General features: G+C 51.9%; 12 protein-coding genes across 12 annotated transcripts; 7 read left to right on the top strand and 5 right to left on the bottom strand.

The window, feature by feature from the left end:
* Positions 1–627: 627 nt before the first annotated feature.
* ALTATR162_LOCUS1591 (uncharacterized protein) lies at positions 628–2,768 on the top strand (the record flags this gene model as incomplete). Its single annotated transcript, XM_043309188.1, has 6 exons — positions 628–649; positions 705–854; positions 903–1,638; positions 1,688–2,103; positions 2,154–2,518; positions 2,568–2,768. 6 exons carry the CDS (start codon positions 628–630, stop codon positions 2,766–2,768), a joined length of 1,890 nt encoding a protein of 629 aa, XP_043165123.1.
* A 571-nt stretch (positions 2,769–3,339) lies between these two features.
* Positions 3,340–5,136, top strand: ALTATR162_LOCUS1590 (uncharacterized protein; the record flags this gene model as incomplete). The annotated part of the gene is made up of 4 exons (XM_043309187.1): positions 3,340–3,453; positions 3,500–3,885; positions 3,935–4,465; positions 4,512–5,136. 4 exons carry the CDS (start codon positions 3,340–3,342, stop codon positions 5,134–5,136), a joined length of 1,656 nt encoding a protein of 551 aa, XP_043165122.1.
* A 180-nt stretch (positions 5,137–5,316) lies between these two features.
* On the bottom strand, positions 5,317–6,442 carry ALTATR162_LOCUS1589 (uncharacterized protein; the record flags this gene model as incomplete). The annotated part of the gene is made up of 3 exons (XM_043309186.1): positions 5,317–6,120; positions 6,201–6,216; positions 6,273–6,442. 3 exons carry the CDS (start codon positions 6,440–6,442, stop codon positions 5,317–5,319), a joined length of 990 nt encoding a protein of 329 aa, XP_043165121.1.
* Positions 6,443–6,844: 402 nt separating this feature from the next.
* Positions 6,845–7,618, bottom strand: ALTATR162_LOCUS1588 (uncharacterized protein; the record flags this gene model as incomplete). Its single annotated transcript, XM_043309185.1, has 1 exon — positions 6,845–7,618. One exon carries the CDS (start codon positions 7,616–7,618, stop codon positions 6,845–6,847), a length of 774 nt encoding a protein of 257 aa, XP_043165120.1.
* A 276-nt stretch (positions 7,619–7,894) lies between these two features.
* ALTATR162_LOCUS1587 (uncharacterized protein) lies at positions 7,895–10,311 on the top strand (the record flags this gene model as incomplete). The annotated part of the gene is made up of 4 exons (XM_043309184.1): positions 7,895–7,910; positions 7,958–8,035; positions 8,082–10,165; positions 10,222–10,311. The coding sequence occupies 4 exons, from the start codon at positions 7,895–7,897 to the stop codon at positions 10,309–10,311; spliced, it is 2,268 nt and encodes a 755-aa protein (XP_043165119.1).
* Positions 10,312–11,398: 1,087 nt separating this feature from the next.
* ALTATR162_LOCUS1586 (uncharacterized protein) lies at positions 11,399–13,048 on the top strand (the record flags this gene model as incomplete). The annotated part of the gene is made up of 4 exons (XM_043309183.1): positions 11,399–11,446; positions 11,510–11,614; positions 11,797–12,493; positions 12,552–13,048. 4 exons carry the CDS (start codon positions 11,399–11,401, stop codon positions 13,046–13,048), a joined length of 1,347 nt encoding a protein of 448 aa, XP_043165118.1.
* A 148-nt stretch (positions 13,049–13,196) lies between these two features.
* Positions 13,197–13,953, bottom strand: ALTATR162_LOCUS1585 (uncharacterized protein; the record flags this gene model as incomplete). The annotated part of the gene is made up of 3 exons (XM_043309182.1): positions 13,197–13,273; positions 13,332–13,712; positions 13,761–13,953. 3 exons carry the CDS (start codon positions 13,951–13,953, stop codon positions 13,197–13,199), a joined length of 651 nt encoding a protein of 216 aa, XP_043165117.1.
* Positions 13,954–16,304: 2,351 nt separating this feature from the next.
* Positions 16,305–17,252, top strand: ALTATR162_LOCUS1584 (uncharacterized protein; the record flags this gene model as incomplete). Its single annotated transcript, XM_043309181.1, has 1 exon — positions 16,305–17,252. One exon carries the CDS (start codon positions 16,305–16,307, stop codon positions 17,250–17,252), a length of 948 nt encoding a protein of 315 aa, XP_043165116.1.
* Positions 17,253–17,556: 304 nt separating this feature from the next.
* ALTATR162_LOCUS1583 (uncharacterized protein) lies at positions 17,557–18,154 on the top strand (the record flags this gene model as incomplete). The annotated part of the gene is made up of 3 exons (XM_043309180.1): positions 17,557–17,629; positions 17,682–17,761; positions 17,810–18,154. The coding sequence occupies 3 exons, from the start codon at positions 17,557–17,559 to the stop codon at positions 18,152–18,154; spliced, it is 498 nt and encodes a 165-aa protein (XP_043165115.1).
* Positions 18,155–18,334: 180 nt separating this feature from the next.
* Positions 18,335–19,247, bottom strand: ALTATR162_LOCUS1582 (uncharacterized protein; the record flags this gene model as incomplete). The annotated part of the gene is made up of 2 exons (XM_043309179.1): positions 18,335–18,881; positions 18,931–19,247. The coding sequence occupies 2 exons, from the start codon at positions 19,245–19,247 to the stop codon at positions 18,335–18,337; spliced, it is 864 nt and encodes a 287-aa protein (XP_043165114.1).
* Positions 19,248–19,581: 334 nt separating this feature from the next.
* Positions 19,582–23,013, top strand: ALTATR162_LOCUS1581 (uncharacterized protein; the record flags this gene model as incomplete). Its single annotated transcript, XM_043309178.1, has 1 exon — positions 19,582–23,013. One exon carries the CDS (start codon positions 19,582–19,584, stop codon positions 23,011–23,013), a length of 3,432 nt encoding a protein of 1,143 aa, XP_043165113.1.
* Positions 23,014–23,171: 158 nt separating this feature from the next.
* On the bottom strand, positions 23,172–26,584 carry ALTATR162_LOCUS1580 (uncharacterized protein; the record flags this gene model as incomplete). Its single annotated transcript, XM_043309177.1, has 4 exons — positions 23,172–24,039; positions 24,087–24,246; positions 25,453–26,284; positions 26,357–26,584. 4 exons carry the CDS (start codon positions 26,582–26,584, stop codon positions 23,172–23,174), a joined length of 2,088 nt encoding a protein of 695 aa, XP_043165112.1.
* Positions 26,585–26,762: the final 178 nt, after the last annotated feature.

Here is a 26,762-nt window from a genome sequence, read left to right as displayed (position 1 = left end):
TGCCGCAGCTCACAATGCTGGACTGAGACGGGCGGCTGGGTACGAATGGCGCGTCCAGACGTCAAGCGGACGTTGTGTTGGGCTCCAAGGTCACGGTGTTGACGTGCCCACGCCGGACGTTGTTCGCGGCGGCGGCAGCTGCAGCCGAGGCTGGGATAGGCAGGCACGAATCACGATATCACTCGCAATGGCGCAACATAGTCGGAATTAGAATAGAAAAGCAGACTCTCACTTGTCCTGCGACACGCGAAACACTGCAAAGGAATGAGAAAAGGATTGGCGCGTCAGTGCGTGGGCAGTCCGAAATGAAGGCTAGTTTCAGAGACCCAATGACACAACTTCAAACGAGGACCCTATCTTGAGCATCGCAGCATTGACGGAGACCTGGGGCACTCGGACGTTGGACACATTGCCACCAGCCGCTCCCTATACCTTGGTCCCATCTGCCCTCCTTCTCCATAGACGACCTCTCCCAGAGCCTCTTCACCGTCTGCCAGCACCACCTCCGCTCCTTGGTGTGCCCCTCGTCGCCTTCCCGCGCCCCGTTGTCTCCACACTCTCGCTACCTAGCACCCTGGGTATCCGTCTGTTCTTCCTGCATCTGCCCACCGCTGAGCTGCCGCAACCATGTCTTGGAAGCTCACTAAGAGTGCGTATACCGCCAGTGTCTCTACTGCTTCATGTCCCTCTAACACGTACTGCAGAGCTCAAAGAGACGCATCTTGCTCCCCTCGCCAACACATTCAGTCGCTCGTCGTCGACGTCGACAATAGTCGGTGACCAGCCGACACCCAAAGCCTCGAGTTCTGCAGCCAGCGCGACCACCTTTGCAGACTCCAAGGACAATGGCATCGGTATTTTGGTCCTTCTGCCCCCACTCACCTCCTGCTGACCCAATCCAGCCGCCTCAGAAACCAATGCAGCCACTCCTGCGCAGCCTCTTCGCCCCGGTATCCTGATCGTCACCCTCCATGAAGGCCAGAAGTTTTCGCTGCCCCCGGGCGCCGAGCAGCAATTCAGCGGCGGGAGTCACCACCAGGGCTCCATGTCCCAGGGTGGCGGCCTCTCCGTAGCAGGATCAATGCGGCCTGGCTCATCTTCGCGCAACGCAGTCGCCGGCTCCTACGCGAACCGACCGCAGTCTGCTGCTGGCAGCATCAATGCCGCGCCTACGATCCACGGTCGTTACTCCTCAAAACACCTGCCCTATGCCCTAGTAGATTTCGACAAGCAGCAGGTCTTCATCAACGCAGTCTCCGGTACACCAGAGAACCCACTCTGGGCGGGCAGCAACACCCAGTACAAGTTCGATGTGTCCCGCGTCACCGACCTCACCGTCTCGCTTTACATCCGAAACCCTTCCGCATCGCCCAACGCTGGTCGCAACGAAGACATCTTCATCGGAACACTCAAGGTCCACCCTAAATTCGAGGAGCAAAGGACGGATAGCAAAGCTGGAAATGGCGACGGCTCAGCTGGCCAAGCCGGCGCTGATTGGATACCAGTACAGTTTGGTAGTGGTCAGATGAAGGTCGGAGTCAACTTCGTCGAGAACCGCCAAGATCGTCTTGCGATTGACGATTTCGAACTTCTCAAAGTCGTCGGCAAGGGCAGTTTTGGAAAAGTCATGCAGGTGCAGTATGTGCTTACGCGCTCTTCTGAATTATCAAATACTCACAACGCGCAGGAAAAAGGATACGCACCGAATCTACGCCCTCAAGACTATTCGCAAAGCACACATCATTTCCCGATCCGAAGTCGCACATACTCTCGCCGAGCGGTCCGTTTTGGCTCAAATCAACAACCCCTTCATCGTACCGTTGAAGTTCTCCTTCCAGTCGCCAGAGAAGCTGTACCTTGTTTTGGCCTTTGTTAACGGTGGTGAGCTCTTCCACCATCTGCAGAAGGAACAACGATTCGACATCAACCGAGCTCGGTTCTATGCTGCAGAACTACTATGCGCCCTCGAGTGCTTACACGGTTTCAACGTAATTTACCGCGATCTGAAGCCAGAGAACATCCTTCTCGATTACACTGGCCATATTGCCCTGTGCGACTTCGGTCTCTGCAAGCTCGACATGAAGGATGAGGACCGGACAAACAGTAAGTCATGTCTGAGCATGGCTTGAACCGGAGAACTAACAGTCTTTTAGCATTCTGCGGAACACCAGAATATCTCGCTCCGGAACTCCTTACTGGCGCTGGTTACACCAAGTCAGTCGACTGGTGGACGCTCGGTGTTCTCCTATACGAGATGTTGACCGGATTACCTCCGTTTTATGATGAGAATACCAACGACATGTACCGCAAGATTCTTACCGAGCCTCTACACTTCCCCGGTCCTGAGATTGTTCCACCAGCTGCACGCGATCTCTTGACTCGCCTCCTAGACCGCAACGCAGAGAAGCGGTTGGGTGCCAAGGGCGCTGCAGAGATCAAGGCACACTACTTCTTCCACAGCATCGACTGGCGAAAGCTACTCGAGAGGAAGTACGAGCCCAGCTTCAAGCCCAATGTGGTATGTAAAACTGTCGTTAATCAAAGGCTCACAACTAACATACACTTAGGTTGACGCAAAAGACACTGCCAACTTTGACCGCGAATTCACTTCCGAGGCTCCAACAGATTCGTATGTCGATGGCCCTATGCTTTCGCAGACTATGCAACAGCAATTCGCAGGATGGTCATACAACCGCCCTGTTGCGGGTCTTGGCGATGCTGGTGGTTCAGTGAAGGACCCATCATTCGAGGGTGTAACGGAAAGATAGTGCATTCCTGGTCTCAACACTTCGGCTTCGGAGAATGGCCGTTGAGTAGGCGCGTGGCTTGTCACGGCGATGGAGCCGACTGCAAGCACAACACCCGCCGGCTTTGGATCCACAGATAGAAGACATGGTGATTGGTGGGATCTCAGCGCTCTTTGATGCTTTTTGGGTTCTGGAGCAACGGCACGGCGCTTGAGGCAGCATTTGTGTGTGTGAGAAAGCCTAAATTCAGGCAAGCAAATCAAGTCGATATCCCCATTGAGTTAGATATGCACATGTCTTAGTGATCAGCTTTGTGGTGCTTTGGTAAGGCTGTCCAGAGTGGAACCAACGGGATGTTCTGACAGCAAGCGCGTGGTAAAAGTGGTGCCCCTCCTTCCCTCAACGGAGCTCTGACGCAAGCGGGGCTGAGTCTCGGCCGCGCGACTTACAATTCTCCCATGACATCCGCGAAAACATTCACCTCTTCCTCACTCACACCTTTCCCATCATCTCGCACTTGCAATTGACCGTCCCTGTCTCCAATTGTCCAAGTTTGAAACTCTGTACCCACCTACTAGACCCGTAATACAACATGCCCGGCTTCGCACAGGCTTCAGACCTCAACGCCTGGTCGGCGCTCCAGGACCACCACCAGAAGCTTGGCAAGGACATTGTCCTGAAGGAGTACTTTAAGAAGGACCCTCAGGTAGGTCTAGGTTAACTGATTCTAGTACATCGCTAAGAGATTGCAGCGATTCGAGAAGTTCAGCCGTACTTTCAAGAACGATGCCGAGAACTCCGAGATCCTGTTCGACTTCTCCAAGAACTTCGTCACTGAGGAGACACTGAAGCTTCTCATCGAGCTCGCAAAAGAGGCTGGCCTCGAGAAGCTCCGCGATGACATGTTCGCGGGTGAGAAGATCAACTTCACTGAGAACCGCGCCGTCTACCATGTCGCTCTCCGCAACACCTCCAACCAAGAGATGAAGGTCGATGGCCAGAGCGTCGTCGAGGACGTCAATTCGGTCCTTGACCACATGAAGGAGTTCAGCGAGCAGGTCCGAAGTGGCGAGTGGAAGGGATACACTGGCAAGAAGATTGACACCATCATCAACATTGGTATTGGTGGTTCTGACCTGTATGCAGCTCTATTCGATACCCTTGAAGCATATGCTAATTCTTATTAGCGGTCCTGTCATGGTCTCAGAAGCCCTCAAGGCCTACTCCCAGCGCGACCTCAAGATCCACTTTGTTTCCAACATCGACGGAACTCACATCGCAGAGGCTCTCAAGGACTCCAACCCCGAGACCTCTCTCTTCCTCATCGCCTCCAAGACCTTTACCACAGCCGAGACCGTCACAAACGCTAACACTGCAAAGTCATGGTTCTTGAAAAGCGCAAAGCAGGAGGACATTGCCAAGCACTTCGTCGCCCTCTCCACCAACGAGGAGGAGGTCACCAAGTTTGGTATCGACAAGAAGAACATGTTCGGTTTCTCCGACTGGGTTGGTGGACGTTATAGTGTCTGGAGCGCTATTGGCCTGAGCGTGGCTCTCTACATTGGCTTCGATAACTTCCACCAGCTCCTGGCTGGTGCTCATGCCATGGACAAGCACTTCAAGGAGACTCCTCTTGAGCAGAACATCCCCGTCATCGGTGGTCTTTTGAGTGTTTGGTACTCCGACTTCTTTGGTGCCCAGACTCACCTTGTCTCTCCGTAAGTTTGTCACTTTCGCAGATGCGCTTAATCTAACATCGTCCAGCTTCGACCAGTACATGCACAGGTTCCCCGCATACCTCCAGCAACTGTCCATGGAGTCGAACGGAAAGGCCATCACCCGCAGCGGCGACTACGTCAAGTACACCACCGGTCCCATTCTATTCGGTGAGCCAGCCACCAACGCTCAGCACTCCTTCTACCAGCTTCTCCACCAGGGTACCAAGCTCATCCCTACCGACTTCATCCTTGCCGCCCAGAGCCACAACCCTGTCGAGAACAACAAGCACCAGAAGATGCTTGCATCCAACTTCTTCGCTCAAGCTGAGGCCCTCATGGTCGGAAAGACCCCTGATGAGGTCAAGGCTGAGGGTGCGCCCGAGAATCTTGTCGCTCACAAGACCTTCTTGGGTAACCGACCCACTACCTCCATCTTGGCCGACAAGATCACACCTGCCACTCTTGGTGCCTTGATCGTCTACTACGAACACCTCACCTTCACCGAGGGTGCCATCTGGAACATCAACAGCTTTGACCAGTGGGGTGTCGAGCTCGGCAAGTCGCTGGCCAAGAAGATCCAGGCTGAGCTTGACGACGACAAGGAGTCTACTTCTCACGATGCTAGCACAAGCGGTCTCATCAACGCTTTCAAGAAGAAGGCCTCTTTGTAAGCGGCTGATGATGATGTGTTACGAGCGGCTGTAATGGCTGAATGACTTGATGACTGGAGGCTAAACATGTAGCAAGTATCTGAAGCATCCGTAGATGGTATCGATATCATGAAATACCAATGGACACATTGAAGTATAAATTCATGTCTGTAAATCCCAACATGTATCAATTGTGATGTTTTAATCAACTCTCTTACCCCCACCGCCATATCCATACCCTCCTAATCCGTAGCCACTCCCCATACCACCTCCTCGCCCGTTAGCGACCGGCAATCCATAGCCACTGCCTCCGTTCCCAAATCCTCTTCCACCACCACCATTCATCCTATCCGTGGCATATCTCTTCAGTCGTCTCGGCAATTCAACACCGCGGAAGTAAACGACACACACGGCCGCACTCGCTACAGCACTCAAGAAACAGTACACCAAGGTACTAGTGTAGATATGTCCGCCATATCCACTCCAGCCGGGAGGCAGCGTGGTGCTCGGATACCACCTCACACTAAACGCCAAACTCAACGGATCACCAATCGTAATCTTGGTATTCCTGGTATGACTCGAGACAGAATACGCAGTCGCCGCATCCACCGTGCCCGGCGCTACACTCTTCGGACCCGCATGGACCAGCAGATTCAAATAATTCCCCACATGCAAATGGCTCAACTGCAGCGTCCCCGCCAGAGCTATAATCAGTGGTGTGTACATGGTGCTTTGCGTTCCTAGCGCGCCTTCCTGCGTGCTCTCGTCGCTTACGCGGTATTCTGTTTCCATGACGGATGGTGGCAAGGGTTTCGAGGGGATGCGGCAAGATAGCGGCGCGTCGTTGTGAATGTAGAATTCGAGGAGGTGGAAGAACTCGTCCGTCACAAAGTCTATGGTGCAGTTTACGTCTTTTTCGACGCCGAAGTTTAGGTGGAGGGGTTGGCCTGTTTCGTTGCAGGTTGGGAAGGGTATGTATTGCAGGTGACCGGCTGCGTCTGTGATCTGGAAACCAATGCGTTAGTGGATGCGGATTAGGAGTTGACGGGTATTCGTTGGGCTCCGAAGTGGTGTTTGGGACGTACATGTTCACCAGTATCTCTGGTACTTGGTTAGCAATTGCACATGCGGCTTCTTATGTATATGTTGACACGTACATGGTCCTGTTCAAACAGCTGACTGGGATTATCTCGCCGGGATTGTACCCTCGTGCTTCTTCCACGCTCTTCATGGGCTCCTGGCCGCTTAGTGCTGTTGCGAGGGAGGTCAAGAAAGAAAGTAACGCGACGGCAGGAAGCCATGATGATGGCTGTCGTTTCGAGATCATGGCGAGAAAGATATAAACAAGACTGGACTCAATCACTCAGCGCACGGGTATCGGGTGCTGCGCGTAAGGCAGCTGCGACGGTCGAGGTGCATGTGTCAACTCGGACATTGTTTAGTACGCGAATCGAGGTCCCTGGCCTGTGCCCGTACGCGGCAAGAGACTCCCGGCCCAGCTCCGCAGTCTAAGCGTTACACTTCACGACCAAGTTAGGTGCACGTAACACAAACATGTGAACGTTACTTTGTGCTGCGGAGATGACCATAATGTCTTGGTAGCTACCAATTCTGTAAGCACCCAGTGCTTATTATGCAGATGCTGTTATAGTACAATAGATACACGTTCGATTCGTACATGCTTGATATCCCTGCCATTCCGAACCCATGAAATCAGCGTCATATGCGTTTACCATCCCTTCCTCGTTAGTTCTGTCACCCGGTCGGTCACATCCCGGAAACCCTTCTTGAACCTCGCCCTCCACCTCTCAGACGCCAACCGCTTCCTCTTCAGCCCGCCTCTCTCGTGGAACCTCTGTTTGTTGAAGTCACTCTTGACTTTGTTCCTTGCCATCAAACTTCCCAGCATGCCAATACCCCTCACAATATCACGTCCGCGGCTAGCATCTAGCTCTACAGTACGTCCGTATGTGGGGTTCAAGCGTGGGAACTGAGAGAATGTCTCTTCCTGCTGTACGGCGAGCGAGGACGCATCTGAAGGTTTGTTGGCAAGACTCGGGTTGATCATATCCTCGGGCAATGACATGTCGCCGAAATTTAGGCCTGGCTTGTGGGCAGGCCGTCTGCTCTTGGTACCTGCGAAGTCGGCCCCAAAGACGCGGTTGGCTGGTGAGGTAGGCGCTGCGTCCCGTGGCATATACGGCGCCCTGTTCGTGGTCATGCCGCCGAAGAGGGAGTCGATTGTCTGTGTCGTCTCGTTTTGGGTGGGCTGCGGTCTTGCGGCTGCTCGCTCAGTGACGCGGCGGATTTGTGGTCGTTGAGCTTCCTGCTCGGGTACATATTTTTGGGCATCGTCTTTCCTCAGTGGCTGTGCAAGTTGCCTTGGCGTGTTCGATATGGCCCGTTGGCATGCCCAGGATGGTGTTGTCCGTCTTGAGCATTGCGGTATGCGTGAGAAGGACGAGGGACGGAGCAGTCGCTCGCCCAGCGATCGTGAGGCCATTTCCAAATGTTCCTGCTACGATCCTGGCATCGGTGAGAGTGATTCAACGTGCTGGCGGCGGGCAATTGCGGGTTGGCTGCGGTGGATGATGGAAGTCATGCAGGTCGCGGTTCCCAAATTTGTCGGCGTTGTAGTGGTCCGAGCGTCTCTCGAAGCTCCAAATCTCAACTGCGACTTCTGTCTCTCACTGCAACACGCGACGAGCACCTCGACAATTTAATCTACCAACTCCTCCAAACAACACTATCGAGTTCCGCGACTGTATATCCATCCAAGATGTACGGTTATCCTGGTACGTCTGGCGATTCTGTGCGACGCGAACTCTGCTAACATGCGCAGGTGCTCCGGGCTACAACCGCCCTCCAGGCTTCGCAGGCACTCCACCAGGCATGGCAGGCATGGCGCCGCCTGGAATGGGTAAGGAGTTTACTTCCATACTCACAACGAAGCTAATCTTGCGCAGGTCCACCAGGCGCCGCTGTCCCTCCCGGTGTGGCAGCACCCCCGGGTGTCGCGAATGCCCAGGGTCCACCAGCAATGAATGCTCCACGCGCTCTGCCGTCCGGATGGCAAGCGCCCCAGAACATGCCCAACTTCAACTTCAATGCGCCCGTCATCCGTCTGGGAACACAGGGAGGACGAAGTGGTGCGGTCGAGAGCCCTGTAGGCGGCCGAAGGGACAATGCAGCACCACCTGGTCGTCGTGGACTTGGCATGGACAGAGACGGCGATCGCAGAGACGGAGTCCAACCCGTTAATCCTCCATCGCGCGAAGATATTGCAAGAACCATCTTCGTTGGTAACATTCCTGACGGCGTCGGAGGCGACGAGGGCATGGAGCGCATCCTGGAGACGGCAGGAAAGCTCGTTCGCTGGACGAGAGCTACCGATGCCAACAACAAGCCCCAGACGTTTGGATTCGCCGAGTTTGGAGACGCCCAGAGCCTGGAGACAGCCGCTGAGATATTCAAGGACGTGCGTGTGCCTACAAAGCGCCAAAAGCCCGGCAAGCCGAAAGCCGAACCCGAAGGCGACGAACAAGAGGAGGTGGAGACAACAAAGCTGCACGTCATGGTTGATGATGCCTCGATCAAGTACGCAGAGGAATGGAGCAAGACCCGAAACGAAGACGAAGCTACGGTTCAGTTCAGGCTGGACAGCGCAAAGGAAGCCCTCTCCTCCGTTCTCGCAAGCTTCTTCCATCCACCGAGCGCCCCCAACGTCGACTACGCAGGAGACACAATGATGCAAGAAGCGCAGGCACAAGATGGTGAAGATGTAGAAGTCGCATTTGTCAACCTTGCCAACGGGGAGGACGAGCTTGCAGATATTCCGGCAGAGATGCGTGATATTGTCGCTGCAGAGATTGCTGCTTTCCGCGACCGTTCTAACCAACGCGACCGTGAACGACTCTTGAAGGAAGAGGAGCTAGAAGCCGAGGAGCGCAAGCGTAGTGGTAGGCGTGCATCGCCACCACCTTCTGCCCCTACTGGACCCGGAGGCGCTAACGGCGTACCACTAGGTCCCAGAGCAGAGAGGGGTGTTCAAGGTGCCCCCAGTGGGCCCAAGGGCTCCCAGTTCCCCCGGGACTATCAAGGCGGCGTCAACTTTGTTAATGGTGGTGCTATCAATAACGGCGTCTATATCAACCGAGAGGACGACGATGACTCTGCCAGTGATTCAGAGCTAGAGCGCCGTCGCAAGAAGAAGCGAGCAGAAGAGGCTGACGAGGCATACAAGAAGCAACTCCAACGCTGGCTCCAAACCGAGCGTCGTACCTTTGCGTCCGTCGAACGCACAAATGACTACTTTAAGAATATGGACGCGGAACGCGAGAAAGTTCGTGCTGCACAGGCCAAGCAACTTCGAGAATTCGACGATGACCAGGAAGCAGCCTCAAGGCGTGACCTCTACTACCGCGATCACAGCGATTGGATCCGCGACCGGGAGCAAGTTCGCGGCCAAGAGGCCAAGGAAGATGCCATCGATCGAGAGCAAGAGCGTCGCGAGCAGGCGGCACAGAGGAAGCAAAAGGATCACGCCCGTGGACAGGCCGATGCCTTCTTGGAAGAGCAAGGCGAAGAGCTCATGCGCAGGGAGGAACAGCGCGAACCGGCACATTTCAAGATCTCCCTTGGCGCTGCAGCCAAGAAGCTTGAGAAGACTGCCGCTCCTCGTCGAACTGCGGCCGATGTTGAAAACCTGCTCGAGGACGAAGATCTCACTGACCAATCCGGCTCCAAGAAGCGAACTCTCGTACCCATCAACTTCGATGCCGCCGTACGTGCTAATCTTACACAAGAAGAGATCGAAGAAGCACAGCGACAGCTGGCACGCGACATCCCCAACGATAAGGAAGGTCTCTGGAAATGGCCTGTCGCTTGGGAGCATTTGCCCCAGAAGAACATCGACAAGGACATAAAGCAATGGGCTGGAAACAAGGTTCTTGAGCTCACGGGTGTCCAAGAAGAAATGCTTGTTGATGCCATCGTGGACCACCTGAAGAGCAAGGGCGCGCCTCAACCGCTCGTGGAGAACTTGGAAGTGGTAAGTTTTTCTGCCATCGCATTGTATTTGGGTTGTGTTGCTAACGATTTCGCCAGGCTCTCGACGACGAAGCAGAGGCTCTTGTGAAGAAACTCTGGCGCATGGTCATCTACTACAGTGAGACGGAGAAGAGGGGTATCAAGTGAGCGTGTCGCCTCCAGCTCATGTAGAAGAACGGTTCATCTTCGACATTGTCTACCACCGATGTGGCTTTTGCAATCTTTACAAATCGGGCGAGTGAGTATCTGGGGGTTTTGTTCTGGGTAGCTATTGACGCGTTGTAGGGTCCTCGGATCTTGCATCACGAAACGAAGTGTAGATAATGGGTGTATGGATGGGATGAAGAGTCATACCAGGTCCGTCCTTTTACTTTCGATCGTCACACCACTAATACACAGGCCCATTCTATTGCCACTGTTTTTCCAAGCTGGATGGTAGTTGATTGCGTGGTTGCATGCGGCTTCAGTATGGTGTGTGCTCATCTGCGTTTACTGATGATGAGCTTGGAGTGTCAACATTGATACTCATGCTCCTCGGGCTGGACTACTCCTTCGAACCCACTCATACCTTCCCGCGGCCGGTAAGTCTTGTTTGCCGCGGTATTTGATCACACTCCACGATAGTACACAAATGGTGAAAGCAAGTAAAAGACGGGCTTCATTTTGACATACTTGCCCTAGTCGTCGCGGCCGCTTTTCACTTAATTTCTCCTTCGCACCGTACGCATTGTCATGGGTGGTTGAACCCAAGCTTCTCGCCTAGGTGCGAAGCACCTGGAGCCGCCTGGCAAAGCAAGGGTCCCCTATAGTTCGTGGGGTGTAGCACTGTAAAAGCTCACGTGTGAGGTAAATAATATGCCGGCAACCGTGGTCAACGCTGCCATATGCCCCGGTTTTCGCAGCCCCAGACAAGTGGCGCGACGAGTTCTTCCACGAATGATGAGGGGCAAGTGGGGTTAAACTCACGATGGCGCGGGCGGTTGACACTATTTGGTGTGGAGGTGCGTGGAGGTTTGCGCCGGATGCCTTGCCAGTTAAATAGACCGTCTAGATCCTGTGTTCCAATAAGTATTTCGCTCAATCAATTCCAATCTTGACTTGTCCATCCTCTTTTAACTTTTCATCTTCAAGTCTTTGCTTCGAAAGAACCATAACCTTTGGAAGCTTTGCGGGGTATTTCACGCTACGTTCCGACTATTCCGAACGTTGAGAGCAACGCAACGAAGACATCACAATGGTCATTACAATCACAGGTGCTGAGACGAGGGATGTGCGGTTTCCGGTACGTTCCACAATCTTTCAAAGTCTGAGCATAAAGAAGAGAGAGCTGACCTTCCTGAACTAGACATCCCTTGACAAAACTGGTTCCGATGCTATGAACGCAGCGGGAGACTACTCTTCAGCTTACTGCATCTTACATACGGACTCTGAGTTCAAGGGTCATGGTATGGTGAGTCCAACTCGATTCCCTATTGCATATGAAATATGGGGGATGAGCTTACAAGGCCCTCAAATGCCTGTTACATCGCCATCTTACCTTACCTCTATTTACCGCTCGTGACCGAGGTGTTCTGTTCCCAGAAGACTCTAAACTCCGCTTGAATTCGTTCCTCAGTCGCTTACATTTTCCAGACTTTCACAATTGGTCGTGGTAACGAGATCGTATGCACCGCCATCGCCTATCTCGCCGACCGCATCAAGGGCCACACACTCGATTCCCTTGTTGCCAACTGGGGAAAGACATGGCGCCACTTGGTAAACGACTCTCAACTCCGCTGGATCGGACCAGAGAAGGGTGTTATCCACCTCGCTCTCGGTGCTGTCGTAAACGCTATCTGGGATCTGTGGGCGAAGTCGCTTGGCAAGCCTGTATGGCGAATTGTTGCGGATATGACACCTCAACAGATTGTCGATTTGATCGACTTCCGTTACATAACCGACGCCCTTACCCCTGAGGAGGCGCTAGAGATCCTAACCAAAGCCGAAGCTGGTAAGAAAGAGCGACTCCAAGAAGCCCTTGACAGCCAGGCCGTCCCCGCATACACCACCTCTGCGGGCTGGCTAGGCTATGGCGAGGACAAGATGCGTGGCCTCCTCAAGGAGACGCTGGCGAAGGGATACAAGCACTTCAAGCTCAAGGTCGGAAGCGACATTGCGCAAGATAAGCAGCGTCTCAGCATCGCACGAGAGATTATCGGTTTCGACAAGGGCAATGTGCTCATGGTCGATGCGAACCAAGTCTGGAGTGTACCAGAGGCGATCGAGTACATGAAGGCGTTGAAGGAGTTCAAGCCGTGGTTCATCGAGGAGCCCACCAGCCCTGATGACGGTATGTATCCCCCGTTCAACTCACCCATGCTGTATCAAATGTGTACTGACTCCTCCAGTTCTTGGCCACAAAGCCATCAGAGAAGCCCTCAAGCCCTACAACATCGGCGTCGCAACAGGAGAAATGTGCCAAAACCGCGTCATGTTCAAGCAATTCCTCGCCTCAGGAGCCATCGACATTTGCCAAATCGACGCCTGCCGTCTCGGTGGTGTCAACGAAGTCATTGCTGTCCTCCTCATGGCTGCCAAATTCAACATTCCCATTGTACCGCACTCCGGCGGTGTCGGTCTGCCAGAGTACACTCAACATCTTTCTACCATTGACTACGTTGTTGTGTCGGGGAAGAAGTCGGTGCTTGAGTACGTTGACCATTTGCACGAGCACTTCTTCCACCCATCAAGAATCGAGAACGGGTACTATGTTACACCCATGGACCCAGGTTACTCGGTTGAGATGAAGCCTGAGAGTATGGACAAGTTTAGCTTCCCTGGAGGCAAGGACGGGTGGTGGCAGAGCGAGGAGGCGAAGCCAATCTTGGAGGGTATCAAGATCTAAGCGTTGTTTTTGTTGATAAAGTTTGAATAAAAGCGAATTTAAGCGAGTAAACGATTACGCGTTTTCGGATATGCATGACTTGTTCGTCAGATTGCATGCTCGCCAGCAACACGCGCCAAGAAACAATCAATTTCTGAAACTGCAGCTTCTAAGCCAGCTCTTTGCGCTGCTGCATGTTCCTCACTAATTGGGTGCTGACCAAGTATCCTAGACACTCTCGAACCCCTGTGCGCTTGGTGTTTCCGCTTCCCCAGCTCTTTGATCTCCCGAATAAACTGCATACGTTTGTGGTCGAAGAGTTCGCCGTCAAAGTCATTAGAGCCCCAACTGCAGGTGCGGTACATTTCCTGGAAGGCCCGCAATATGTTAGTTTGCTCCCTAAGACTATTCGCGCCTTCAGATCCGATCTGCGCTCGCAAGGTGTCGATTGCGTCTATGGTATTAGAAGGTAGACGAATGCCGCCAGGCCAAATGTTCTGGAAGATGATTGGATCTTCCAAGATCTTCCGTAGCGGTGGTTCGTCGGAGGAATCTGGATTCCAGTAGGGTATCCACTCCAGGTTCTGGAACCTGACTATGATCCCGTCCAATACTGTTTCTGCGGGTCTTACGGGTGATTCATCCCACTCCTTTCGTCCTACATTAGACCACTCCACAATCGTTTCTGGTTCTCGTTAGTGCTTTTCTCCAAACATATGGGTGCTAAACATACGATCTTGAGTGTTGTATATTAAATCTGTGCCATACTGCCCACTGTACCCATTGCCTTCCGTCAGCCGCAACATCCACGATGGAAGTAGCTTTGTGGCGTTATCCCGCCACAATTTTTCTCCCCAGCGGATTCTCCCAAGGAATTTCGAATCTTCAAATTCCGCAAAGTATGTCGCAGCTCTCGACTGGGGCATCATCTCAGTCCCAAACTATTGCCATCCCCAAACGACTTGGCTGCGGATTGCTGTCATGGATTTCCATCAGTTCGATCACCTCAGGATCAAATCCCCTCTGCTAGAAAGTGGTAGTTGCAATAGCGCTTGGTGGATGTGGTGGAAGGATGACGTCCGTGGGCATGATGTAGCGCATTGTGACGAAGAGGTCGAGCAGCTTCGTCATTCGGGAGATAAAGCCTACGTGCTTGTTCACGATTGCATCCATCGTCGGTGTCGCCATAGTCAACTCGCGACGTCGATGATTTCGACGTCAGTGTTAACAGTTTAGGGTCCCCGCGACGCATCTTCCGTGTCGAAGTGGGTCGACGGTGCTGGATGGGACAACTACCGAGACAGGCTGCAGGTTCCCTCGCTCCTACCTTAAGACCTCTGGCATTCTTTCATGGAAGAAGTACCAACCAGTCGCACAAATCGAATTATTGCTAATCTTGCATGGATGTTCAGATAATCTTGTATTGAATCTCTGTATAGTTGTATTCCCTAACATCACGCATTCGCAATATGCGGTCGTAGATTGACAGTCTAAATGCCAAATGACGCAGCTTCCCGACTCTTCTTTACGATTTCGTTCAATCGCATCATCATTGTTGCATCCCCAAAATCAAGCTGACTTTCCTTTCTAGGTTCATAGAACAATTGATCAAACTTGGTATTGTTTTGTTTGCAAGCACTTCGTACGAAAACCACTATAGGAGGATATACCAGAGCCACAGCATCCCACTTCTCTTTCCCAATTTCGAATATAACGCGCTGCACGTTAAGAATGACTCCTGAAGTATCTTCTAATTTTCTGAAGGCGAGAACGCATACCTCGATAAGGCGACGTCGAAGTTCAGGATCGGCAATACTGGCATCACTGCCGATCGTAGCAGTGATATGGATAGTGACATAAGGCAGGTGCAGGCTCAGCTATTCATTGAGGTAGCTGAAGGCTGTGTCGAAATCTGGGGCTCGCACATCTGCGTCGATAGGAGGCGATTCGAATACGTACAAGCCGAGGCCGACGTTGATATTGCGGAGGTGGAAGTGTGTCTAAATCCGTGACGAGCTGATCAGCGCAAATGGCTCAGCGGTAGGATCGGTGGATTGGCATAGGGCGATGCTTTTATGAACCACGTTGTCAAATACGCGTCGACTCGTAACGACTATCATGCTGGGCAGCTCTTGATGGACCTGTTTGCAAGCGCAAAGAAGACCAGTTACATTTCGAAGGGTTGTAACTTTCGGCAGAAGATAATGATAGACTCGATTGCGGATTTCGGGCGGCATGAGGAAAAATGGTCAGCCTTATTGGGTTTAGGATTGAGGGTAGCTGGAGGGGCAACAAACGCGGTGCGAGAAACGTCGATGCTTCGGGCTCTGCGTACGTCTCGTCGAAATCTTTGTGCGAACTTATCATGAATTCGTCTCCTGTATTTGAGCGAAACGACCATAGCAAGTTTCCGGAGCTTGTTGACAGGATCGGCAGTCGTGGTCTTCGTTGCAATCACCAGATCAGCGGCCTCATTGTCGTAAGAGATAGATCCAGAGTCGACTATCGAGGTCTTGCTAGAGATAGAGAAGCCTATCGCTTCTCGAAGATAACATCTCACACGCTTGAGAAGAGAGTCATTCGTCGATATATTGAAGTGCTATGACACTAGGAACCATGATCGTTAGGTTTGAGTTTGCTGCAGCAAGAGGCATTAATAATGATGAATATTGCGGAGTGACCAGGTGTGCCGATAAAATTCTCTCCATTGATGTCGGACGCAACTGTCTTCATGACGTTTTTCGAGCCTGTAATCATCCTGCTTTTCCACCACGTTGGCAATTCAAGGCTGGTGGGAGCGGTCCAGTCTACCACGAATAGCAGCGGGGTTAGGAGTAGGTGAGAGATAGGCCGGCCACCCTCAAACAACCCTTACAATGCTATACACACAAATCGATTAGATCGATGTTGATAAGAGAGGATGCTGTCAAGATGACTGGTCACTAGAATAGTGGAGGATGGTAGAGTACCTTGAGGCTCGATGAACACATGTGGTTGCGTTATCGGACAGTCGGGCCGTTCCGCCTGGGCGGCTATTCAAGGCTCACGGCATGCCATCCGATACTGCATGAACACCCTACATCTTCTCGACTCCTCTGTGTTATATATACTGTCACTCATACACTGCCGGATTCTACAAACCGAATTGCTCACAACAACGCTGGCAGGACATCATCAAATCTACGGCCCCGCCTGCACCCCACCACCCCGCTTGATCCCCGGAACCTACCAAGAAAGCACATAACCTTCAAGGCCAGTTCTTACAATTCGAATCATAATGGCTCCTCCTCCAGCTCCAGGTGTTTGGTGCCCCGCAGTAACTTTCTACACCCCCGAAAGCGACACCGCAACCTTGGATCTCGCGGCACAAAAGCAATACTTCACATACCTCTCTAAATCAGGTCTCACTGGTCTAGTCATTCTTGGATCGAATGCGGAGGCATTCCAGCTTACTCGCGAAGAGAAGAAAGCATTGATTAAATGTGCCCGTGAAGCTGTTGGCCCCGACTACCCCCTCATGGTGGGAATCTCGAGCTTTTCCGTACCACAGGTGATGGAGAGTATCAGCGATGCCATTGAAGCCGGAGCGAACTACGGGCTGCTGCTTCCAGCCGCATACTATGGACCTGCAACATCCAAGGAGGTTGTCATGGCCTTTTACAATGAGGTTGCGCAGAAGTCTGAGTTACCCATCGTTATATACAACTTTCCGGGTATCTGTAATGGGGTGGATCTTGATTCCGTCACGATCGCTGCGCTTGCCAAACAAAACCCAGGGAAGATCGTCGGTGTGAAGTTGACGTGTGGTAGCGTAGCAAAGATCACAAGGCTGTGCGCTGAGTTGCCGAGCGATACCTTTTCCACGTACGCTGGACAGGCGGATTGGCTGGTTGCCGGCCTGGCAGTCGGAAGCGCAGGTTGCGTGTCAGCATTCAGCAACGTCTTCCCGAAGGTCTGCTCGAAGGTCTACGAACTGTATACCAGTGGCAAGACACAAGAAGCATTAGAGTTACATCGAAAGGCGGCACTGGCAGAAAGCCCGATCAAGGCTGGTATTGCTCCCACCAAGCACGCAGTAAGCCAATACAGCGCGAAGGCAGCCGGCATCCAGGGTGCAGAGGAGAGGCTCAACCCAAGGCGGCCATACATGCCTGTTGGTGAGGCGCTCAAGACAAATGTAAAGAGTGCTATGGAAGAGCTAGCTGCAATAGAAAACAGCTTGTAGATCAGATCTATGGATGGATCTTACTAGTTAGTTTAGACAGAGATACTTGCATCTCGTACCCGAGCGACTATGCTACTTTCTACGCATAGCAAAGCGATATTTAGCATGCACATTATCCTTCCTAAACTTTTGGAATATGTGATAGTTTAGAGTCGATTTGCGATGATGATTGTGTTGATGTCGTGAAGCAGGGGCCTGGGGAGACTAAGGAAAGTGCAGACCCTTGATTTAGCGGCGCACGTGCCTTATCGATAATGAACATTCACATCTCGAACTTTTCCCAACGCTATCCAACACAGCAAAAATGGCGGCGCAAAGAGGAGCAAACGGTGTCGAGAAGAAGAAGAGGTCGAAGAAGAGAAGAACGAGGACCGAAGGTGCGATAGGCGTATTGAGTGAATGGCAAGGCATGCGCTAACGATTGGGCAGTCTCATCATCGAGCGAAAGTGACAGCGATGTCTCAAGCCCAAGGAGCCGAAAGGTGGCTGCGGTAGAAGAAGAGACCAAGGTACTATAGTCGCGTTGAAGTGGTTTCGTCTGAGCTGACTTGAGGAAGGAGACTTCACCAGCCCCAACACCCACCAAGAAGGAGAAGAAGAAGTCTAAAACTGGCAGCGCACCGGATGCTCAGCCAGATGAAGATGTTGCTATGACGGATGCACCAGCTCCCATACAACCAGCAAAAGCAGCGTCAAAGGCCAGCAAACAGGCCCAAGAGGAGTTCAGCGCCATTTATCTGCGCAAAGTCGCAGCTGAGTTCGCTGATGATCTGGACAAAGTTCGTGAAGCGCAAGACTTCAAAGCGAGTAGCGTGCCAATGCTTATTCATGCGCTCAAGCAAGGCGAAAGTCTGTTCAGTGTAGAAGAAAGAAGAAGGGTCGTTGGGGCCGCAAACGCGTAGAGAAAGAGGCAAACATGGGCGGCGTTTGGGGGTTGAATTTTGGAATTAATTTGCACGCAGTTATCGTAATGGAACCGTCTGTATTCACCTAGGGGCGCATGTCCTATTCATGCGCCAAATCTCTCTCCAGTGGCCCTCCATGCACCAAACGCCTTGCTATGCCAAATCTTGTGAACACATCTAGTACGCCTCAATTTCCATGCCGCTCCGCCATTCCAATTCGATTGTCCAGGCCAGTAGATTTGGATGCTTGATGACAACCATGTCGTGTGCCAGCTTCATGACTTTCTCTCTCTTCTCCGCTTTCTCTCCCGATGGCAGCACCATCAACGTATCGTACGCTCTAGCTAACAGCTTTTCCTCGTACTCGCGCCTCAGCTCGTCGTCTCTCGTCCAGTTGATGATCTCCTCGTATATTCCTTCTAGCGGGCTAGCAGCGTATATCTCATTCTTGACAGAGGCCGTGGTGTTTTCCAATGTCGCACCGATGCGGAGCCGTCTCTCTTCTATGAGCCGCTTGATTGTGGAAGCCTCCTGTGTCTCATGGATGTCGGCGATGCGCGTGTAGGTTTTCGACGGGTCCGGTAGACGGCCTTCAAGGTACGAGTAGACGGGTGAGGATGGTAGTTGTGTGCTGAGCGCACGTGCATATTGAGTCTTGGTGCCATGTGCGCGGGCGTGATCTACGAGCTTGTCGATGGCGGATTGAGACTTGTGCGCGTCGTCGCTACTCTAGTCAGCATTTCATCTTCCTCTCCAGTATCTACAATGCATACAGGTTCATATAGATCTGCGCCAATTCCAGGCCAACGTCGATATTCTCATCAACCTTCGCGCTCTTGAGGCCTTCGTACATGCCCCTCAGCCCGAGCCATGCCTGCGGATCTTCTGGCTTGATCTTGGTCGCATCATAATAGGCCTTCGCCGCTTCCTCAAACCTGCTCAAGCCGTCGTTCGCGCGTCCAAGGAACAAATAGGCGAAGTAGTTCTGGGGGTCGTTCTCCAACACCGCTGCCGCTTGATTCTTTGCTTCATCCCAATCCTTTGCGCCGATAGCAGCCTTTGCGGCCTTGAGAGCGGTTTTCGTAGACATGGCGTTGATCCAGGTAGTAATGGCAGGGGTATGGCCGTCCGTACGGTGTTATTCGTGTTATGAGAGTGCCATGAGGAGTGAATTGAACTGCGGAAGCTTTGGTGGGGCTCGCAGCGTTCAAAGAGCAAGCAATGACGCACGGCATACTAGCGTCGATCCTGGGGCTCAGCCTTACCAAAAGACAAACACCAACCTCAACCCTTCTGCAATTCGCCTGCCGCGATTCTTCGCCCTTTACTTGTCCAGACGCTTTTGATAATTCTACTTCCTTTCGTTGTAGCATCTATCGGCGTTCTGCGTTCCATTGACTGGGTAAAAAATTCGGGTTGCTGTCATGGCGTCACACGCGGACAGTGCGCACGACCTGCTGGATCTCGACATCTCGACATTACGGCAATTCGTTGAGCTATTCCCCAATGAGGGCCTAACGAAAGTCATCACAGGCTGGCTGAGCAGTGGCATATCAAAATACCCACTTACGGAAGAGGGCGATTCAAGAGAAGGGCCCGACCTTAGTGAGGGAGGGGTAGCTCTTACTCAAGATGTGCCCGTCTCACAAGAGGACTGTTTGGTGTTGATGACGGAAGGGATCGTCGAGGCCGCGAAGTCACCACTAACACATTGCTTGCTCGGAGACTACTACCTGTCCTTGGAGGAGTACGAAAGTGCGGTCGAAACTACAAGAAAAGGCCTGAAGTACGCGACTGCGGAGGCAAAGAGAACCGATTTGTCGTTCCAAAGGACGCGCGACGCTTTGAGTAGTACGCTTGCTACTGCGTTAGTCTATTATCAGGCCCCCAGGAATCATCTGGAAGCCAAGGGTATCTTCGAATCCATCTTGAAGCGCAAGCCACAGTTCACCTCTGCACTCATCGGTATCGGACTGGTCTTGGAGGAAGAGGAGGAATACGAGCAAGCTTTCCAGTTCCTTGAAAAGGCGCTACAGCAAGATCCTTCAAACGGTCGCATAGGTGCAGAATCAGCCTGGTGTCAAGCACTTGCAGGCGACTACAAGACTGGGTTAGAAAGACTCGAAGGGTATCTTGACTACCCCCAGCTCGATGCCTCCAAGCAACGTGGCCGTGAGCTCCGCGCGCAGACGCTTTATAGGATAGGTGTCTGTCTGTGGGAGCTCGATCCGTCAAAGGCTGCGAGGAAGGACCGCCAAGGAACATATGCGAAGCTGCTTGCAGCCATCAAAGCAAACCCGAATTATGCGCCTGCATACACTCTGCTCGGCATCTTCTACGAAGACTACAACAAGGACCGCAAACGAGCACGGCAGTGTTTTCAGAAGGCTTTCGAGCTATCGCCTTCCGAGGTTGTTGCAGCAGAGCGCCTAGCGCGCCTTTTCGCCAATCAAGGTGAATGGGACATTGTTGAGGTTGTTTCGCAGCGAGTGGTAGACTCTGGTAAAGCTCGCCAAACACCAGGCTCAAAACGGAAAGGCGTCAGCTGGCCCTTCTCCGCACTAGGTGTCGTGCAGATGAACAAGCAGGAATACCAAAAGAGTGTCGTTTCTTTCTTATCCGCGCTGCGCATTAGCCCGGATGACTACTACTCCTACGTTGGCCTCGGCGAGAGCTATCATAACTCTGGACGGTACAACTCAGCATCACGCGCGTTCAACTACGCAGAGAACCCCACAGACGGCGTCGTACTAAAGAGATCAGATGAAGAGGGATGGTTCACGAAGTACATGCTCGCAAATGTCAACCGTGAATTGAGCGAGTTCGATGAAGCTCTTGCAGGATATGAAACAGTACTAGCGTCTCGACCGAAAGAGTTCGGTGTCTCGATAGCACTCCTACAGACACTTGTGGAAAAGGGTTGGCATTGCATTGAGACGGGCTTTTTCGGAGAGGCTGCCGACAGCGCTACCCGGGGTATCGAGGTTGCGCTGACAATTACCGAATACAAGCCGGATGCTTTCAACCTTTGGAAAGCTGTTGGCGATGCATGCAGCTTGTTCACCTGGGTCCAGGAAAAGCTCAAGCAGTTCCCTGTAGAGTTGATCGGGAACGTGCTGCGCAGCAAGTCGGACATGAAGATCGATTTTGACGAGCACAAGGACATTGATGGGCTCGGACAGGACGCTTTAACTGCTCTCTCCACAGACGAACACACTACTCTCGCAAAAGTACTCAAAGCCTCGATACTTGCACAAAAGCGAGCCATATCGAGCTGTGCGCACGACATTCACGCACAAGCTGTGGCATGGTACAACCTAGGTTGGACCGAGTACAGAGCGCATGTCTGCTTGGAGCAGGAAGGCATTGAAGGATTCAAATTAACAACATACCTCCGAGCAGCTATGAAGTGTTTTAAGCGCGCCATCGAACTTGAAGCTGGTAATTCTGAGTTCTGGAACTCGCTTGGTGTCATTACGACAACACTGAGCCCCAAGGTCGCCCAACATGCTTTTGTTCGTTCCTTACATCTCAACGAGCGCAGTGTGCACACTTGGACGAACCTTGGAGCGCTTTACTTATTACAAAATGACCACGAGCTTGCGCACACTGCTTTCTCACGAGCACAATCACAAGATCCTGATTATTCGTTAGCTTGGGTGGGCGAAGGCATCATTGCGTTACTTACTGGGGACGCCAATGAGGCGCTCTCCCATTTCACTCACGCATTCGAGCTCTCGGAATCGTCACTGCTCTTGACCAAACGGCAATACGCCGTCTCAGCTTTCGACTTCCTCGTCTCTTCACCTTCGTCATCCAGCGACATCACGAACCTCATACAACCTCTGTTCGCGCTCCAACAGCTCAACTTACAAGTACCTTACGATGTCCCACATAAGCACCTAGCGGCACTGTTCCTAGAGCGTGTTGGCAACTATGACGCAGCAGTGGCTGCTTTGCAAGCTGTGAACGAGACTGTTGAGCAAGAGTATGAAAAGTCAGAGTCGCTGACATCACTGGCTCGTGTTGCACAAGCCAAGACAGACCTGTCTCGCAACCTCCTTGCTGTCGGATCTTATGATTCAGCTGTGGAAGAAGCCGAGACGGCACTAGATCTGCTCTCTGAACTGGAAAGCGATGCGAAACAGTCTGCATTGTCCAAGGACCAAATTACAAAGACTAAGCTATCAGCTCGCCTTACAGCTGGTCTAGCACACTACTTCAGCGGCTCCTTTGATGCCGCTATACCGTATTTCCGAACGTCGCTCGAGGCAACCGGAGCCAATCCAGACATCATATGTATTCTCGCTGAAGTACTCTGGGCCAAGGGCGGAGAGAATGAGAAGCAAGTGGCTCGCGACCAACTCTTTACCGCTGTCGAGAAGCACGAAGGTCATGTCGGCTTGTTGACACTCATCGGCGCAATGACAGTGCTTGATGATGATTTGGAAACCATGGAAGCCATCAAAGACGATCTAGACCGGCTGCGCACAAACAAGGAGCTCAGCGACGAACAGCTTGCACGGGTGGAGAAGGTTGTCGAAGCCATCTCAGTCAGTCTGGGTGGCGAAGAACAAGAACTGGATGAGGCTCGACGCAGTGTCATGCTTGCGCCTTGGAAACATACCGGCTGGACTGAGCTCGCTGACGCTGCAGGAGGTGATGTGTTTGCCAGTACACTTGCGAAGGAAACTGCGATGCGAAACGCGCCACCGAATGGTACGCTTAGTGCTGTTGGTTTGGCAGGTGCCATGGGCAGTACTGGCGATGTAGGAGATGCTCAGAGGGCAATTTTATTAGCACCTTGGTGCAGTGACGGCTGGAGTGCCTTGGCCGAGTGTGTTCAAAGTGCTTGAACAGGAACAAGGCCATCTCGCAGGCATATGCTATAAAAAGTCATAGAGCTTGCAGGTTCCGAACAATTTATCCGCATCAGCGAAACTACTCAAAACACATCATTTGTATTGTATCTGTATGGCCTAGTAAAGTCAAAGTCTGACCACTGATAATGTCTTCATTTCACTGTCGTCGCGAGCCCTTTGAGTGGCGGCAGTGCATTGCCAGCAACCGGTGTTGCCACTTGAGAAGCTGCAGCGCCGGAACTTCCGAGTTTCGATTCTGGCTTGATGTCTTTGGAATTTGTGTCCTTTTCTGTAATATTCTCCTCCGCTAATTTAACAACCTTGACCGTGTCGCTCTGTCTGTCTTTTGAGGCATCATTTATTTCCCCAGTCACGGTGCCGGCCTTTTCCGGCAAAGATACGCTGGGTTCATAGTAGTGAGACGAAGGGCCCATGATTTTTGAGCCAAAGATGACACAAGTGCGCTTTTGCAACAATCGGACGGCAACGTCGCAGATGAATTCGGCCGGCAATTCTGTCTGCTCGCTTCGAAGCCAGGACTCGTCGCCAAAGTCGGAGTACAGATCCAAGAGGAGCTTCCTGGCCTGACTTCGATCAGGCGTACCCTCATACAGCTTTACTGTTGCTGCAGCCGGGAGCATACGTTTGCTGTTAACGCTCAGTGGGGTTTCTTTGACCAGCTCTTGGTAGAAGACGAGCATTCCGTCGATTATCTTATTCTTAGACGTAGTATCTTGTAATTTCTCTGCCAACACGTAGAGCTGACACAGCTTCAGCCACTGCCCAGTACCGTTGATGACTAGCTGATTCGCATAGACCAGATTGAGGTATAGTTTCACAGTATTGGGGTCGTCGTCCGGTAGATCTACATTATCTGCGATGAAAGTTTTCCCGTACCATTCCTCGCTGGTGGCACGCTTGATGAACTCCGATCTAGAGGTTAAGAGCGGCTTGTGCACGAGAAAGTCTATTCGATGATGGCCCGTTCCGACACGTATATTCGTTAGAGCAGTGTCAAAACTACGGACCGTCAGCAGCAAAAGCGATTGTCAGACTAACGCACTTACACTAGCATTTCATTTTCGCAGACTAGTCTGACCCTGGACTTGGTTTGTGCATCGCTAGATGACTTGTTCACTGATGCCGGTAACGGCGACTGGGCTAGTGGTTTATTGAGATCGAATTTTAATTCTGACATGATAAGCTGGAAAAGGCTTTCGTATCCTTCTGTCTAGTTTAGTCTATGGCTAGACCTTTTATAAGACAACGAAGGCTACTGTTTGTGTCGCTTATACATGATCATGGGGAACAACACCTCGTCAGGATCAGGATTGTCTCAGTTATGTATCGGACATGCGCGCGTGTGTAACCACAACAAACAACAAGCCAAATTCAAAGCTTCACTTCAAGATCATGAAACGATTGTGCTGCCTCAGAGTTCCTGGACCTGGCCTCAGTGCGTCTCGCAGTGGTTATGCAGGGATGAGGCGCAGCACTCAGAACCATCCCGGCTAGAAGCGATTGTAGTATCTTGTTATGCGTTAGCATCTACTGCTCAGACATGGTTAGTGGCGAAGCATACGTAGGAATTGTGTGATATAATTATTCTGACTTGCGTAATCTAAAGAAAACCAAAGCACAAAGAAGACACCTAGCTAGCGCCCATGTGTGGCATGTAATTGCTCCAATCAGGAGTTTTGTACACGCCATCCGGCAGGTACGCCAAATTGATGATCGACTCGATCACAATGTATATTCTTGCAACGAAGTAAACCACGGCGTACACACGAACGCACAATTTGACTACAGGACCACCGATCCAATGACCCCACGTTTTCATTGGCGTCCTCTCCATCCTATGTCTTGCATAGTCTCTGTAGTCCTCCTCGTGAATTGGGATTTCGAAAGTCTCTTCTGGGAAACGATGAAACGGCCGCGCCACCTTCTTGTAAGTATGTCGTACGACTACTAGAAGCATAACGAAGAGTATGATAGGCAAGGGCCCGACCAATATTAATCCAGAGATCCGCCAGAGTATTTGTTGGGCTCGAGTGTTAAACGGACCATGCCATGCTAGTAGATGCAAGCCCCCATAAAATGCTCCGCCTGCCATCGCACCAAGCCAGAATAGCACTTGGGGCCGCTGGAGACTGAGGTTGAAATGAATGAAGGAATATAGCCATTGGTAAAACACTTCGTCCCAGCAACTTTGCATGAAGGAGGTTATCCGCGTCATTGCGTACGACCAGGTGAATGGCTCGCTCGGAAGAGGCAAATCGGGGATGCTCGTAACCACGCATTCGTATGGTAAGTATTGCTGGTTGTTCTCGCCGTGTAATTTGGCAAGAGATTTATACCGTACATAAGTAGGATTCTCTCGATAGTAATGGTGCGGCCCATATATTTGATTCTTTGCATCAAGCTTGGGAGTACGTATGTGCAACCAGGCATACACAGACCTGCGAGAATCTTCAAACGAGTTTGGTGGTTCTATGCCGTTGGTTGTTTCATCTGGGTCTTGCGCAGCCTTGACAAGAACGCCCTCAAAGGTTCCTGGTAAAGGATCTGCTAAGAATTTAGGAAGTACGATGAGCTCGGTGGGTTTGTGCAGCTCTCCCAGGCCGCTTTTCTCGACCATCCGAGCACACAAACTTTCCGTCCTTGTATTGTCACAGGGTATGAGCGTGGATTCCTCGATATCCAAGGGCTTGTCCCACCAAGCAATGTATACTGCCAAACAGCACAGCGCATGCACAAGCGTGTTCATCTCCAACAGACTAATAGGATAACTCGTCGCAAGTCGGCCGATGGTCTCGACGACAAACCAAGTCGCCTGTAGACACACCAGTGTCTTCGCTAATGCACTAGCTTTGCTCTTATCTTCTATTGCCTCTTCCGAAATATCGGGAATCAGGTCGGGAAAGTACTTTATTATATGTAAGAGTCCTTGTGTTGTGAGCACGGCTCGCGTGATGTCATCCGGTAGGATGTTTATCTCTGATCTATGCGTTGAAAATGCGAAGCCACCCATAAGCGCGTAATGCGCGTGGATCTTCGTCCATTCGGCGAGAGGTCGTGGAGAGACGTCATCTTCGATCGAGTAAGAGTCGGTATTATTTCCCTCCTCTTTATCAACATGTGCGGCGGGGCCCATATCTTCTCTATCAGTCATTTTATCTCGAGGGCGTGTCCGCTCAGCAATCTTTGCAATTTCTGACTGTAGCTGCTTCGCACTGAGCCACTGCTGGAAAGCAAGCAAGACAATCTAGGCATTGACTCAGTACTGTTCTTAGGTGGTCCTGGCGAATTACATCTGTTGTTTGCGTGTAGTACCTACAAATTCTGGCGCAAAGAGGCCAACGACGAGCCATACAGTCTTTCTCTTTGCCATGTGCGTAACTGAAGTCTTTCCATGATCGGGTATGTTGAGATGCAGTGCTGTCCACACACACAGAATGAGAGTGATAAGACATGTAGAGAGGATATCAAATGTGCCTCTTTCATTTGGTCCGCCTCTCCACTCTCCTGTTGCGTTGTGTTTAGGCGATCCAAAAGGCTCCCACATATTGCAGACTTATCCAGTAAGTGTTGTGATGTCGACCAGGCTGAGACCATGTGGGAAGATATGAGGCGCAAGTTCTTGGAGGTGCGGCTGACATGCATGTGCAGTCATGACCTGCGGCTTATTGGTTACGTGGCATCGGACTACCCTCTGTTTTCTGCATGTCTCGATATTCTAGGCT

Source organism: Alternaria atra (genome assembly GCF_907166805.1).
Source record: "Alternaria atra isolate CS162 genome assembly, contig: 21, whole genome shotgun sequence".
NCBI lineage: Eukaryota > Fungi > Ascomycota > Dothideomycetes > Pleosporales > Pleosporaceae > Alternaria > Alternaria atra.
This window is presented reverse-complemented; position numbering and strand designations above follow the sequence as displayed.